This window comes from Ailuropoda melanoleuca, chromosome 1, assembly GCF_002007445.2.
Source record: "Ailuropoda melanoleuca isolate Jingjing chromosome 1, ASM200744v2, whole genome shotgun sequence".
Lineage (NCBI taxonomy): Eukaryota > Metazoa > Chordata > Mammalia > Carnivora > Ursidae > Ailuropoda > Ailuropoda melanoleuca.
In genome coordinates, this window is record NC_048218.1 from 124,101,531 (window position 1) to 124,118,550 (window position 17,020).

Consider the following 17,020-nt stretch of genomic DNA (forward strand, 5'->3'; position numbering starts at 1 on the left):
CATTTTGCCACACAGGAACTCAAAGTTCAAGGCAATGGGTTTTCCTGTCACAACTTCACACGCATACGTACACACACATACACACACATACATGTAATACACATATGTATGTGCACACCGCCACACGCATCCGTATGCAAGTAAATAGATGTAATTCTAGTTCTGGTCTTGAGTCACCAGAAGATAGTTCGCTAGGCCACATTCTGGTTGAGAATTTCTAGCAAGGACTATGAAACGGTTATGAAATAGTGAGTTTATTTTGCATTTGAGCACGGGACTTTGTATTTTGGTATGCCGTCTGGTACAGAGAAAGCAAAACAGTCCCATTAGAGTTTCAAGAAAAAGAGTTAATACTTCCTTTGCGGCTTTAAAAAAATTATTTTGAAAAAATTTCAATTCGATGAAAGTATCAAAAAATTTTATTAAAGATTTTCTGATTTTGCATGTCATTAAATTGTAGAATTGCTTGAGGGTTATTTATGTATCTTCCCTAGCATGAGGAATTGACTTTTCTCCCCCCAAAATTGGTTTGTGAAATACCTTAAGCCTTGTTCCATAAGAGGGGACTATGAATAATGCACCTTAAGGAATGTGTGGATTTGATTGCTGGGTATGCCTGGGGACACCAGCATATCTCTGTCCCCTGTACCTGATGTGGGACACTTCATTCTTCTTGCATGCTTTGGCATTTTAATAAGTGTTTTTATATCGCTTTACATGTTCATGGGTGTGTTACATCTAACTATATAGTGTCCTATTTCTGTTTCCCTTCATTAAAGCTGGTATTCCTCCACCCGATGTAGGTGCAGGCAAAGGTAAAATCATTCATCTGCATGACTTTATACATGTTTGAAATTTGCAATGTTAAACATGGCGAAGTGCAGCATGGGTTAAAAAAAAAAAAAGATATAAAATGAGCTTTGAAACACCAAACAGAGAAGATCTTGGAAGATCTTGGCTTTAAAATTCATGTCCAGTCTTTTCCACAAGTCGAAAGCCACACGCTGAATTCTTCTAACCCTTCTTCACAAGACCCATCCGTGATCCAAACCCTTATCTTCGCTTTTAATGATGGGATGGGGGCTGGATCAGACGGAACCCACATGGTGGGTTGTCCCAGATCCTCTCTGTGGCCACACCCCATGCTCAGGGTTCAGAAATATTCGTCCTGTGCTGCGAACAGCCTGTAAGAGCTCGGATCAGCTGAGCTCTCCGTTCTCATCTGATTGAGCCCCACTCCTTGTAGACACAAGTGTCCTCTTTGCTGGCACGACACCACACCGTCCATTCAGAGTTTCGGCTTAGTGATGCCCTCTGACTGGCCCAGGACCCGCAGTCGCCCCACCAGGATCCCTCCGAGCAGGTCTTCCTGTCAGCCCACATGCTCTCCCCAGCTGTGTGGTTCCATCCTGTCTTCACCACACTGCGCCTGCCCCCCGCCTCTTCCCCCTGAGGGATAGTGGAATGCTTCTGCTCTCCTTTGTTCCTCTCAGTTCTCTGGGTGAGAAAGGTGTGTTGGGAGAGCAGTGCTTGAATCCCCTGGGATAGGTCTTCCCCCTGAGGCGTCCCGAAGAGCCTCCTCGGGCTTTGGCCCTTGGCTAGTGGTCGATCTGTTAGCTTTTACAAGGGCTGGGAGTCCCAGCCACAGGGCACTCTTTTCCTGTGGAGTCCCCCTGGCCAGGGGTGGTCTTGGACTTTGACAGGCTTGAGAACAAATAGGAATGAAGAAGACCATGAGAAAGAAGTGCCTTGCCTAAAATTACTCAGATGTGTGCGCGCAGGCCTGATTCAGATCTTCTTCTTCTTTTTTTTTTTTTTTTTTTAGAAATCTGCTTCTATGCATAGCCTTGGTGAATGATAAGCTGTAGATCAGATAGATTTTGAAGTAACTGAATCAGAATGATAGCCACGTTCAGTAATCTTAATACCGTCATCTGTGTGCTTTTAGACTTGAAAGAACGAGGCTGCGAAAATTCAAAATTTCCACAGTATTGTAGAAAGATATAAGCCTCCCCTTTACGTGTCTGCGCCTTGCCTGGCTTAATTAGATATCAATTAAGGTCCTTGGTTGTGTTACAATAATTCCCTGCTAGGTTCCCCTGGTAACCTTTCACTGAAGCATTCCAGAGAAAGCCTGGCCTCCTTCCGGACGCAGTGGACGCGTCCCTGCGGCTCTGCCTGGAGTCAGTAGCTGAGTCAGTGGTGCTATAAGAGGGCTGTCTGTGAGGGAGCCCGGGTTTCCCACTGACTTGCCACGTTGGAAGACGGCATGCATTCACTGGAACAAAGTTACCCACTGATGTTAATGAATTAAAACCAATTAAGAGAAATCCTTATTAAAATAGTTTCGGTTCTGCCATTTAATGTTACTAAATTGAATTGTGAGTTGCTTACGATGATAGAGACAAGCAGAAGTGGGCTGTCAGAAGGTTCACGAAGCCCCTGACGTTGAAATCGGGTGGATCTCAGATAAGAAACAGGGTTTAAGCGGTTTTCAAAAATCTAACCCTAACTTTATTTTTTCTACATTGTTAATGGTGCCCTGGCCGTTGAACAATGCTTGCATAAAGTGAGGGCAAATGCCTGAAGACTTAAACCGCTCAAGAAATCATTTGTTATCCTGGGTTTTCTTTCCTTAAAAAGATCTCTTTTTTTCAATCTAAGAATGAATTCTATTCTCTTTATTTTTCTTCTCCGTACAGTTTAGATACTCTCTGAGAGAGGAGAAAAAGGAAAGTTCCCTACGATACTCCGAAATTTTCAAATTTTTATGGGTTTTCGCTTTTTCTCTCAACGAGGGGGAAAAAATCAGAAATGGCTCGCTGAGAGAAAGCACGTGTGATATCCTCAGCTCTGGGTGCTTCAGCCTCTGGGGGCTTCAGTTCACCTCTGATCGAGGGGGGAAAGAGATGCAGCTGAGTTTACATTTTTTAAAAATTTTCTTACAGATTTTAGATGTTCATGAAACCCAACTAACAAACATGCAATTGCAAAAGGAGCATTTAAACCGCTAAATAGAACCCAGGACAGTCCATCTGGCTGCCCTGCGCCATAGCCACCCCTTCCCTTCCCACGCCTCCGGTGGGCACGGACACACTCCTGAGATCTTTAGGACGCCCTTGTTTGGAGCTGTGTCCTCGCTTGGGTAAAGCCTTCAGTATCTGTGTAGCAGTCATAGTTGTTCAGCTGCATCTGTTCAATTTCTGTGTCTCTTTAAATAGTTTTGGGGTCTGGGATTCTAGAAAATTAACCTGCGAAGGCATCTACAGAAATGATCCGAAAACATATAGCTAACGGATTTGCGTTCTGGGCCCGTGTTATTGATGGATGGACCCTGCTTTGCCCATAGCCTTTTACTTTCTCATCCTTGGGACCAGTCATCAGAACACTACTGTGAGGCGACTGGTTGGAGTACAGAAATAGGGAGAGACTGACCGGTCAGGAACTGAACGTGATTCTTGACGTAATTAGCAGTAGACTGTGGTCAGCCAGTGAGGACGGAGCAGAGCGGGGCACCAGGGAGCTGGTGGCGAATCCTGTCTGTGGTCAGACTCTTCTTCACTGTAGAATTACACCAGAGTTGGTCCCACCACTACCAAGGAGGTCAAGAAACAAGGAGAAGCTAAAGAATATGTAAACAAAAATTAGGTTTAAAATTTGGCCCGAACAACAACTACAAAATGACTATATAAAAAGTTCAGTCAGTTCAATAGCTAACATCTATCTGCCGCATAAAATGCACCAGCTTTTTTTAAGGCACTGTGTCCCAGGATGGTTAGACACACCTTGCCTTTGATATGCTAAGAATGTGGCAGGTGAGACCAACACATTAAAAAAAGAGTAAAAACGGGCACCTGGGTGCCTCAGTTGGTTGAGCGAACAAGTCTTGGTTTCGGCTCAAGTCGAGATCTCATGGGTTGTGAGATCAAGCCCCGTGTCAGGCTCTGCACCTCAGTGGGGAGTCTGCAAGAAGGTTCTCTTGCTCTGCCCCTCCCCCCATTCACACTGTCTCGCTCTCTCTCAAATACATAAATAATCTTATTTTTTTAAAGAAAAAGTAAAAATAGATGCTCAACTAGTCATTTGCACACTATTTTATCTGAGCATAGAGGAGTGAACCATTTATTTTGCCCAAAAGAATCAGGAAAAATTTCACAAAAATAGTAATATTGAACGAGGCCTTGAAAGACAAATAAATTTGGACAGATGAGTCAGGGGATGGGGGTGCATAAATTCTTGGTAGGAGGCATAAGCAAAGGCATGGGCTTTGAAAATCCCCAGGATGTTTCAGTTTTACCCAGAGACGTGACTGAAGAGGTAGATGAGGCCAGACGTGAATGATCCTTAATGACCACAATGTCTTGCTAAGGAAAGGGTGTTTACCTGTGGGCGGAGGTGAGCCAGCCACGTTTCAAACGGGGAGTGACAGGATCACCTACGTAGTGCAGGAAACTAAAACGTAGGTGGCTACACTGGCGGGATCTACAAAGACTGAGGGTAGGGAGAGAGACAAGAGGCAGGCTTTGCAGAAAGCCCCAACGAGAAATGGCATTCGCAGTCCCTTGGCTGGCACGCCTGGAAAGTAGATGAGTGGAGGGTTAAGCAAAGAACCTTAGAATTCTCTGTGATGAAAGTACGATATCTTCTCTGGCTGTCTTTAAGAATGAGCTGCATGCTCTTCTGTTGGAAGGATTTCACTGCGTTTCTGCCTTGACACCTCCCATCAATACACCAAGACTACGTTCCTCAGTTCTGTGATTCCAAAATTTCTTAAAGAAAATTAATGTTTTGCTTGGGATCTGTACTGCTGATGTTGTGCATATGTGTTTCATATTTACTGCCTCTGTTGATTGATCATATTCCTTTAATTATCTATTCCTTTAAGAGGAAAATCTCAGGTGATAAAATCAAATAGGTCCACATAATTTCGTAATTGGTTTTGCTCTCTGCTGTTTCCCACCCTTAGCACAGAGGGGTGCATTGTACACATAGGATGGTGAATTATATCTCAGAGATCAAGTGCATTATTTCATTTCTTCAATATACAGAACTTACTCAACTTATTTTTTTTAAGATTTTATGTATTTATTTGAGAAAGAGAGAGAGAATGAGCGCACAAGCTAGGGGGGTAGGCAAAATGAGAGGGAAAAGCAGGACCCAGGACCCTGGGATCATGACCCAAGTTCAAGGCAGACGCTCAACTGACTGAGCCACCCAGGTGCCCAGAACTTACTCAACCTATGATGGGGTTACATTCCCATAAATCCATCATAAGTCAAAAATATTTTAAGTCATAAATGCATTCAAAGCACCTAACTTGCCTAAACTGGCTTGGCCTAGCCTACCTGACATGGGCTCAGAACACCTGCTTTAGCCTATGTGATACGGAAGTGTTAATTGTCTCATGTAATTTACTGAATACTGTACTGAAAGTGCAAGCAGAATGGCTGTGTGGGGACAGGATGGTTGTGAGTGTGTAGGTTGTTCACCCTTATGATCCCGTGGCTGAGGGGGAGCTGCGGCTGGCTCCCCTGCCCAGCATCATGAGAGTATCGTACCACAAACCATTTGCCCCAGAAAAGATCAAATTCAAAGTGTGGTTTCTGAACGCTTACAGCTTTCACTCCATTGTAAAGTCAAAAAATCCAAAGTCAAACCATCATTAAGTTGGGGACTGTCTGTACCTCTCTTTCTGATCCTAAGAAATGCTCTTTCATTGAGTTAATTTCAGGAGAGGCCTTTAGCTTCCAAGTTCTATAACATAATTGGAAATTTAATTTCAGAATCTAAGTCAGCCCTTGGACACTTTCCGATTTACTATCCTAGGACATTTTCTCTGGGGTAATACACTGATCTTATTTTTGTGACTACCCGAGTTAATATACCTGTAAATATGTCATTTTTAGTTTAGGCCATTGTGAGAAGGCTGAGAGAATGTCAGCCTCAGATAGCCAAATAATACCCATTCATGGCTGTAGATGTCACCTTTACTTAGTAGTAGACATTGACTGTCATAGCATGTTCATAATTTGCTGTTATAAGAAGCCATTTAGGTTGTACTACGATTTTCCAGAATGTGACATGTAATTAACACTTAGGTAAAGATCGTCTGACTCTCTGGGGTGTGTCAAGTAAAACACTTCTTACTTCTTACTTCTTACTTCTTACTTCTTTGATTTCTTCTTTTCAAAGTTCTGATAAACTTTGACAGTTCTTATTGCAGCTTCTCTCCCAGTGTGTTCTATGCAATCAACAGTCTCTAAAGCAGGTGTCCTCACCTGGGGTCCCCGAACTCCCCATGGGCAGGCTCTTAGAGAAGTTTGTGACTCAAAAAGGTCAGAAGGCACTGTTCTAAAGGCATAACACAGAGTCTTTAAAGACCCACACTGAGCTGGTAAATAGAACCGAGAAGCAGCCTCCTAGTATTGGGGTTTACCTTGCAGTAAGATTCTGTTACCTCTGCCCCCAGCATTGCTTAGCAACCCCCACCCCATCCCACATCAGTAAGTGAGGACTGAGGTTTCCTGGGACTCTATCTAATGGACGACAGTTTACGTCATTCAGGACCAATATAACAGAACTCATCAATCTGAATATTGTACATCATTATTCCTGATTATTCATTATTCTGCTTTTATAAATGAAAACCCTTTCTGTCATGGAAGTGAAATCCGAGTGAACCCTAAATTTCAGCAATAAATCTGATTCCATTTTATTTGCACAATCTCAGAGGACTTCATCTTAGTTTATATTTGTGTGTTGGACGCTGCAGATTGATTGCTTGTTTGTTTTATTCTTCTGTCGTGTATTTATCTTAAGCCGTAAACCCCGGGATCAGGAAACTTACTGCCACAGCTGCGGAGACCAGGGCCAGCATCAGCTGGGAGTCCGGCCAGAGCATGTGAACTTTTATCTTGAATATGATGTAGCTGACAGTAAGAAGCAATTTCATTGCCCGGTTGTTAATTTGGGGGATGCATTTTAAGAGAGTAAGAACATTTTTAAGGATTTACTGTGGGTCATTCTGAAAAATAACTCGATTCAATTAAATGAATCCTATTTATCTAAAAAAAATTCTGGTGAACTGAACCATCAAACTATATATTTTATACATCGCTAGGAGTCTCTTTTGTTCCTGTTACTAAAAACAAGGGACATAATATGTTCCCTTGCATATGTTATTTTCACATCATGTAACTTAGAACTGTTCTATACCCACAACATGTAAACAAGAGGAAGGTAACAAAAATTATATTTGTAAGTACAAGTAGGAAGGAAGAAAAGTCTGTTCAAATTGGCCTTTGAAGTAGCAAAAATTAAATTAACTAGTCATTTTGCCAGTACTATCCAAAAGAATTGTATCAGAAATTGAAGAACATTAACACTTGGAGGGAGCCTCGGTTATGTTTCAATGTTTAATATATTCCCGTCAGGCACCAATGTATATCCCGGCCCCGACCAGCAGGTGGCGGGGCAGCTTTAATTTTTCAGGGTTGAGTAAAACCCGTGGCCCCTGCCCTGTGCAGCGTGCTCTGCACGTCATAAACTAGGTGGCCAATGAATGTGACAACATGTTGAATGTTGTCCAACTTTCTGTTCAGGCCTGTATCATGCAAATAAATATTTTTAGAAGTAACTGTTCCTTTAGGAAAATGAATACTCGGGAAAGGTTGAATCTATAACTTGGATCAATTTGAAAGCATTTTAGTCGGGTGCCTGGGTGGCTCAGTTGGTTAAGCATCTACCTTCGCTTGGGTCATGATCTCAGGGTCCTGAGACTACATCCAGCATTGGGCTCCCTGCTCTTCGGGAACTTGCTTCTCCTTATCCCTCTGCCTCTCCTCCTGCTCGTACTCTCTGCCGAATAAATAAGATCTTCAAAAAAATGAAAGCATTTAAGTTTACCAAAAGTTTCATCTTGTGAGCCTCAAAAAACAATTCTTTCCATAGGTTCACTTAAACTATTTAGTGTATAACAATTCTTTTGATAAACGTGGTTAGCAAAACAATAATTTCATAAGGCAAAGTACAGATAAAGAAGATTCCTTTGTCTTAAAAAGAAGATTTGCTACAATGGGAATGTCTACAATGAATATGCAATCTTTATATCCAGTCAGTTTTTCCCTGAGGACATTTTCATGTGGTTTTTCATCTCCATTGATTTATTTGGCATGACTGATTTATAATCGTCTGAAATGATAAATTTAAGCAGTCTAGATTTTGTCTTTAGCGTATAAAGAATTTTCCTTTCTTGAAGTGTTAAGTGACTTCCAATTCCTCAAAATATTCAAACTTGTTGTTTTTGCAAAATTCCCATAGACAAAGAAGAATGGAGGAAAGAAATTGTAAATGGTCCTCGGAGCTTCTTTGAGTGAAGATGTCTAATGCCAGGAGCATAGAAAGTTTGAGTTGGTGCTGAGGGGGACTCCTGTTTTGTGAGTTGAGAGGTTGTGTTTGAGATAGACCCCCTTGGAGGCAGGGGCCTAGTGGTGCTAGATAATGGATAGGGCTATGAATGTCTTTATGTGGGGCCCAGGTGGGTTGGGACTTGGGGTTTTTAACTGTCTTTGGCTCTTTATAGCAAATGAATTACAGAATTGGACAGATCACCTTCTAATCACAGCATAGACAAAAGTCATTACAAAAACAGACATAAAACAATTCTTAACTTACATTATTTAGATAATTCAATTTTTTCACATCCTTTACACTTGTAAGCGTTCCCTTGGAGTTTGGATGGAATTTTCGAAGTGCTTTGGAGGCTAAAATGACTCCTTGATAAAGTCACGATTTTTTATGTCACAAGGGACTATAATCGAGCAGAACCGTGTAGTCTGGTTAGACCGCTGACGTAAAGATTATTATACTTGAATAGAATGAGAAATCATTCAAATCATGTATCCCATTGTGACCATACCAAATTTGACTGCCTGCATAATTTTCGTTCTTTGAATGGTATCATAATCTGTGACAAGTGAAGTTTCTAAAACAAAGATAATTTTTCACGTAAGATGCAAGAATATTCATACTAACTCACAAGATGGAGAATAATCTCTCACCTAAATTAAAGAAGGGCTGTGTGGCACAGGCTCCCTTTGTGATTGATCCGTCCATGTTCTCGCTGTTCCTCGCTTCATGCATTCTCGAGAAGATGCTGCATTTGCTATAGAACCCGTAGGCAAAATGCATTTTGTGTGTCTTTCATGACACAAGCGTTATGATTTTCAAAGTCATTTAAAGTCCTGCATCACATATAAGATCTACAATCACGAGCGGTTTTAAAGCAAGAAATCAAAGGTAATATTCAGTAATGTACCAGACTACATTTCTATTCATGAGCAAAAATCATTATGTTTCAAGAGAAAACCACGTTTCTGTAATTTTGTCCCTTGTGTTTTCACAAGCACGTGTGGACAGAGCTCTAGGAAAGCACTGCGTTAGTCTGAGAAGAGGAGTATCAGCTCGCAGTTAGGTTACAGGGTGCTTTTTGTTAGCGATGGCTTTTAATTTCACAGTGCGGACAGCTCAGGGAGACGTGCTGTCCGCTGGTAGCTAGAAGGCTAACCAGGGTCACGGTGCTAGCATTTCATCAGCTCGAATCTCTGCCGGGCGACTGGTGTCCAGTGGTTCCTCTCGTCCAGTCCATCCAGCAGTCCTCTGAGGTGGGCAGGGCTCATCCCCACTTAGGCGTCAGATCAGTGGTGTGTCACCGGGCGAATGTGAGAGAGCCTTCCAGCGCTGGAGGAGAGGCTCCCATGATGTCCCCCTGCCCCCGCCAGGGGCCACAGAGCCCACTCCCCAAGGGAAACAGGCTGGAGGGACCACTATGTTTGGCACTTGGTGCGTACTGTAGTCCCTAGCAGCTGTAGCTCGAATCAGATCCCATCCACGACACAAAACATGGCATTTTTTTGTCCTTTTATGGGACACAAGGCAAACCCTTTAGAGAAATGTATTTTCTCTGGTGTTATTCTACCTACAATGCCAGCTGCAGCTGGGAGCTCGTTCAAGATGAGCCGTCATGATGGGTGGGCCGTTCTTAGGTGCCAGCAATGGCAAGGTAGGACAAGGCCACAACCAGTTATGGTCCCCTCTGACATATAAATGTAACTATGGAAAAGTGTACTTCTTGATTAAAGCCTTAGTTAACATATGACTTCCAGGAGCAAATAGTGTTAACTCAATACTGTCTCCAGACTTTGGCCCAGGAAACTTTCTCCACATTTCTAACTATTTTAATTCAACAGGACATTTTTAGACTTAATGGATTCTTCATAAGTAGCCATTTATTCACTCTGTCCCTTCCACGTTACTCTGTTATTCTAAGCATTCAAGAGCATTTCCTAGAGACCTACGACCACAAAGCACAGGTCAGCCAGAAGGCAGCAAGCAATGTGCTGACAGGACACTTGTTAAAACTGACTTCTAGGGAACAGAGCAAATTTTAGTCCTCTGGCTTATTTTCTTTTTTCATATTTTTTATATTTATTCATTTAATTTATTGCTTTATGGATTACTCAAGAAACACATGATCGTAATTTTATTGTAAAGGTTTAAATAAGGTGAAAATCCTCTTTAATTTCCCTACTCAATCCTACAAGTACCTGCCCATTGAAACCCAGATTCAAGAAGAAAAAGCCCCACAGGCTTCAGTGTGTGTGTGCGCGTGCGTGCATATGTGCATACGTGAGTGTGTGTGATGCACAATGGTGGCCATGACTTGGGTTTGTAGGTGCATCTGGAGTTAAGATGATTTTAGAGTGTCTTGGGAAGAGTTGAAGCCTCTCATAGTCATTCCAGGCTTTAGATCCCTTCTTCGAAGGATGAGAAGTCAAGAGAAGTTATTTTTCACTTACATAATTTTTGTTTTATACCAACTTCTGGTGCATTCGTGCGTGCCTCTGCGAGTGTGCACACTCATGCATCGGTTAACACACTGTGTCTGCCTAATCTTAAATAGCGGGGTGGGAAAATATTTGATGCTTTTTTTCTTTAGACATAGAGGTAGAAATTCAAAATCAATGGATGTTCCTTTATCACCTGTCAAAGAAACATGTCCACCGTTTGCACAGTTGCACGTAGCAAGCTGCCCGCAGGCCATTCAGCTTTGGCCACCACCATCCTTATGAGTCCATGTCTGTGCTAGCATTTGAGTATCTTATTGCGTTTTGCCCTCATTGGTTGCAGTAGTTGGGTGGAAAATGTAGATGCAGCTACTCCTGCAACAAGACTGTGAATGATTAGCATACTAAAAACAAGGATTCCTCAACCTCAGTCGGATGCTCAGTGGGCTGACACCAGATGGTTTTGGCTCAGTTTTGGCGAAAAAGCACACAATCAAAGACCATGTACAAATTTGAAAAACAAACCAAAAAAAGTATTGCCACGGAGCATGTCATGGTGGACTTTTAAAGTCTTTTGGCCTGTCTCAGAATGGAAAGTCCCTGTAGCCTCGTATTTTTCGCAAAGACTTCTGCAGATCTGATGTCTGGGCTGGTTTTCCAGAATGCATGAGAACGGTAGAGCATAATGGCTAGTATCTTGGGAGTCGGACAGACTCAGTCCGACTCCAGCCGTCGGTCAAGTTCTTTCCGTTCCCAGGGCAAGGGTTTGTTCCTCCCGCCCACCTCAAAGCATTGCTGTGAAGATTAAATCAGGTGTTGCCCTCAGCACAGTGCCCGGCACATGGCAGGAGTTTCAGGATGATAGCTCTCATTATCCCTGTCTTCACTTCCATCATCGTTGTCATGATCACGGTGTGTGTATGCAGGAAGCACTGCCCACACTCCTGCCTCGGTTGTATCTAGTTATGATACAACTCAAAACCCCTCGAACCAACGAGGCGCCAATGGCCCTTGAGAAAGGCTACTGGCGTTTGATTTATAATCCAGATGATGTATTTCCACTTCTCATGTTATTTCTCACACGCACATGCACACGTTCTTCACATCCTTCTTCATGCTTGATTGTAAGCATTTCATTTTTCTCCCACTGCTTTGTGTGGAGGAAAATAAGGCAACGAGGTGCCATTTTGGCCACGGAGGGCGGAACCTGGGATCTATGTAGCCATGTTTGTCTCTGCATCCAGAGGTCACATATACCCAACCCAACCGTGTTAAATGCACTCAGAAGAGACTCGATCAAATTAAAAGCATGATATAGGCATGCTTGTGAATCAAAAGAAGAAACCCTTTAACTTTGATTATGGTCAAAAGAAAAAAATAACAGCCTTTGTAAAAACAAAAGCTTCATATGAATTTATTTAAACAAATCCTCACCGGCATGTCTGAATAGCCATTGATGCTGCACTTTGTCCCATTTGATTGGCACTTTTGAATAATACCAGAAATGCTAATTGTTCTGTGTTTCTCGTAGGAGATTTGCATACTGGGACTAGTTGAATAAGGGGCTTCACGTTTATTGACTCAAACAGAATAGATGAACACAAAGACTATGTATACATGTGAATGAGTATTTTCTCTTTAAGCTGGTCATTTATTCCATGAATGATTCCACTAATCAAGATACCTTTCAAAGTCTTTTAAATGGATCCAAAGCAATACTGAATATCGAATATTGATACTTTGAGGGTAAATTGGATTCTTCAGAAATTTCCAAAAATCTTTTAGAACCAACTCTTGTAAGTGAGATGAATAACAGATCTAAGTAATGTTTTAGGTACAAATGGAGATGTTATATAAAATAATAAGGCTGGCTATCTTATGTGGACAGGTTTCTTGGTTGGAAAGTTTTCTTTTTTAAAAGAAGATTTCCAAAACATTTTGTAAAATGGCAACATCATTGCATTGATACGTTAGCCTCCAAAAGTGGTTGCTTTGAAGGAAAAATACTCCATTAGATGTATACATTCTGTTCTGTTTAAAATTCGGTCTTAACGTTCTTATCGTACTTAGCGTACAGTTTATCTGTAGACAGTACTTTTAAAAACTGACCTGGGACTGTTTCTATTGAAAATATATAGTTAAAATAACTGTGAACACACTGTTTAGCAGGATTCGTTAGCATTTGATGGTATTAGAGTTCAGATTTCGCTATTTGAATTTTTTTAATTAATGAAGATTTTTCGAAGTTTTTATGTAACTCCTGATGGATAACTGACAGATTTCAATTGGGGGCCACGTGTAAAATGTATAAAAGCTCATATACTATGGTAGCTTTTTACTGCAAGAGACTACAACCTTTCTCCTGTCCCCCTTAAGCCATGCCCCCTGACACCACTGATCTGTTTTCCAGCAATGGCGAGCCGGCAGGTGGACATTGCGACTCAGGGCTGGTTCATCGGTCTAATGTGTGCTGTCGCTCTCCTTATCTTAATTTTGCTGATTGTTTGCTTCATCAGAAGAAACAAGGGTGGTAAATATCCAGGTAAGAAAGAAAGATGAAAATTGCCTTAGAATGCTACATAATTATTCTAAACTGTAAAGAAATAATGGGAGTCATACATGTGGACTCTCTGTCCAAACTATTTTTGATTCCTTTTTTTAATAACGGGAGCCTAAGCATTGTCAAGGATCAGAAGGTATTTGGGGGAGTAAATTCACTCTGTTCTCTGAAGATACTAGTGACTCTGTTTCCTTAGGCTCCATCAAAGGAGCCACACCTAAAACCGACAGGCAGAGGGGGGAGGGTACATGAAGTCTTCTAGGGAATTACCGCATGAACTGAGTCTTGATATCCAGACGTGGAACTTTGCTTTTCCTCTCCGGCTAATGTTTTCTTCAATTTGGTGGCTCCGATGAATTTATATTTTCTTTACCTGGCCATTTCCCCTTCAGTGACAAGAAAAAAAAAAATCTGCGAAAGAAGAGATGTGCTGAAACAATTTGTAACTTTGAATATAGTTAATACATAGATGGGCCAAGTAGGGGAGAGATCTTAGAAACTTCAGACTTAACTCCTTCAGTAAGATGCTCACAGAAAGTGAACTTTGTATGTTAACAAATGTTCATTCTCTTAGTTTGTCTCAAAGAGACTAAACAGCGAAGTATTTGCATGGCCACAGAATCCATCTGTTGTGCTAGAACGTCTTCTGTGTATAGAATTATTTTGTACTGCTGTACATCTCAGAGTATAGTCTTTCAAACTTTGAATAAGGGAACACGGAACCCATAGGTAATCTTATCGCTTTGAAATGTTTTAGTCAAAGAGAAGGAAGACGCTCATGCGGATCCTGAAATTCAGCCTATGAAGGAAGACGATGGCACTTTCGGAGAATACAGGTGAGCTGCTGCCATTCAGACTCCCTTCAACTTCCCCGCCCTACGCACACGCCGCGCTCATGCAGGCTCCCGCCCGTAAGATGAGGCCAGGAGCAGGCTCTGTGGCATATCATATTTTCCTCAAAAATTACTTTAGAAACACTTCCATGTCTACGTGATTACACATCCCTCACAATGAAAATATTCTCACTTTTCGTTAAAAAATGAATTTCCACTTTAGTCATAGGTTTGGAGACAGAGTGCCAGACAGACTCCGCCATATTTTTCCAGAGGCGTTGCTGTATTGCTCAACCTAGGAAAAGCTGGTGTGTTATCATAAGAGTTAAAACAACAATAAAGACCCTACAAAACCTGCATTATAAAGGAAACCACACCTGTCATTTTCTAAGTAGTGAGTTTATAAATTGGTGTTACTCTTTTTAATCCTGGATTTGATGCTTGTTTTTCCAAAAGAAATGCCCATATCCTGTCCATTAATCGTGAAAGGATGGCAAGGTTGTTTTAGAAGCTGTGAATTATTAAGAATATCATAGCCCTCTAGGCAGTGTGTTAATTCACAGAACTTTGATAATACATTCTTGGCTTGGCTCCATCATTAAGGATAAATTTTAACATAACCTATGTGCTAAGTCATGAAAAGACAGAAGGAGTTGGAGATAGAGGGAGAGAGACTCTTTAAATAAAGATATTCTTGCCTAGGATTTATATGTCTTTTTAAAAAGAGTTAGTTGATTATTTTAGATATGTTTAAAATCAGAAACAAGCTCTATATTTATTCCTTTAAAAAGTTGGGATTTGGGTGTTCCAAAGGAGTACTTCTATTTATAAAATGCCTTTATACCTTGTTTTTTCTATCAGCCTCTTGATTATAAAAATACAGTCTTTTAAATATGCACTGAGCCCAGATTGAGCCTTTTTTGGCGGAAGAAAAGGCTTTTAGGTGAAATAAAATATTTCCCTATTGGGATGGCCAGATGACATTTACAGATATTTGTGCTAATTTTTACCCATCTCTGGAGCTCATTTTTGGTATTTCCATGTCAATATCATGAGGGGCTCAGTAATGCCAAAGATAAGAAATATAACTGATTGAGAAAAGCCATATATTTTGGATACTTTGGTTTCATACCGGTTTCCACGCAGTTACAAGTGCTCTGGCTTCGTGCCTCAGCACCTAAGCCTTTGGGTACTCTGATAGTCTCTTCGACAGAGAAGATTATGATTTGTAAAACTTCTCGGAATTTCTGTACTTCACAATACAGAAAGATGTCTAGTGAGGGCTGTCTTGATGTCACATGTTGACTCTGGGAGCTTCCTGTGGAAGCTTCCTGGGCCCCCCCACCCCCCCGCCCACAGTACACGGTAGGGCAGTGTGCAGATGGCCGTAGCCTAGGGAAGCCACGTCTGACGCTGGGTGAGTTGCAATCTTCGCTAATTTAATTCACTCTCCTACATGGTTTTCCCGTAAAGCAGGTGAGGCGATAATGACTAAAAAACTTCTTCCTAGAGTTCTTGTGGCTAGAACGCTACACAGGATAGGCACACCACTCCCTTCTTGATCGCGATGAAGCTACATGTACTTCAATGTAGCCTGAAACACCTCCGTATTGGCATGAATTGGAAAGAAAGCATGGTCCCTCCCGCATTCCTCTCGTGGTGATGGGTTCCTGTTGTCCATCATCATGCTTAAATGATTCTGGCAATGTACTGCTCGCCTCATGGCTCCCAATTGTCAGCTTGCTTCTACAGTGGTGTGAAACCAGGGTCTGATACAATGTGACATTCTCAGGGCAACCATGCTGCCTACTCCGTAAAAATGTGATGGAAATCGAGGCCGAATGGGAACTCGCTGGGAATCAAGAAACTGTTAGTTTTCCTGTCAACCCAGCCATACCCTTGATTCCTTTAGATATGACACTTGTTGTGTCTGGGTCTCCATTTCTTTCACCCATAAAATGATTCAGTTGTTCAAATATTAGATGACCACTGAAGACTTCTAGTTGCTAGGATTTCTAACCTCCTCCATGAGATGTCTGCTAACAACCTTTAATATGATTTGGGGTTCCAGAGCAGTACATGGCAAGTATTTGGCAACTGGCCTCATTATCACTGTGTTTACATTTCTTTGGCCATATTTCTTTGTCTTGGTGTTCATTCATATGTGATATGTTTGTGAAGCGTTTTCACATGGCTGTCTTTAACTCATGCCTTGAATTCCTCAGAAGAGAAAGACTTTTCTTTGGGCCTATGGAGTACAGACCCATTGGTTCATGTGTGAAGACAAAAATATTTGTCACACATGCAAATACATTGATGTGGGAGGTGCCAGGGGAAGGTTCTGACGGATGTCTAAAACTTAATATACAACCCAGTAATTTTTTTTTTTTTTGACTGAAACTGCAACTCCATAAGGACAATCAATCCCACAAGTGAAATCACTTTCCCAAATACCCAACCACCCTTTGCTACGGCTGTGGCTTCGTCCTGTGACTTCTTGACATTACCTCAGAATTTTTTCCCTGTGGATTCTTTTCTACTTAAAAAGAAAAAAAAAAAAAAGACTTTTAGTTTCTTAGATGTTACGATGAATGAAAACGGTTCCAACTGTTTATTCCAACAGATTCTTTTTTTTTTTTTTAAATAATACATTGAAGTGTCATTCTCCTTCCTAAATCACCAGGGTCCCTTCTCTGCTTTGCACCTTCTGGAAGTTTTGAGCTCTGTAGTATTTATTGATGCTTATTCTTTCTCATTCAGAAAATCAATTAATATGCAGATCA

The 17,020-nt window shown here is 41.5% G+C and overlaps 1 protein-coding gene across 27 annotated transcripts in view; it reads left to right on the forward strand.

Moving 5' to 3' along the window:
- The window catches only part of NRCAM (neuronal cell adhesion molecule), a 272,829-nt gene that overhangs the window by 240,410 nt on the left and 15,399 nt on the right, over positions 1-17,020 (forward strand). For 14 of the 27 annotated variants that reach the window (XM_034666216.1, XM_034666236.1, XM_034666227.1 and 11 more), the window contains 2 exons: positions 13,255-13,386; positions 14,162-14,240. In XM_034666216.1, coding sequence (XP_034522107.1) covers positions 13,255-13,386; positions 14,162-14,240 — 211 coding nt within the window. Of the gene's footprint in view, positions 1-779; positions 816-13,254; positions 13,387-14,161; positions 14,241-17,020 lie in introns of all 27 variants that reach the window. The other 13 variants (XR_004627115.1, XM_034666192.1, XM_034666185.1 and 10 more) reach the window with 1 other exon arrangement.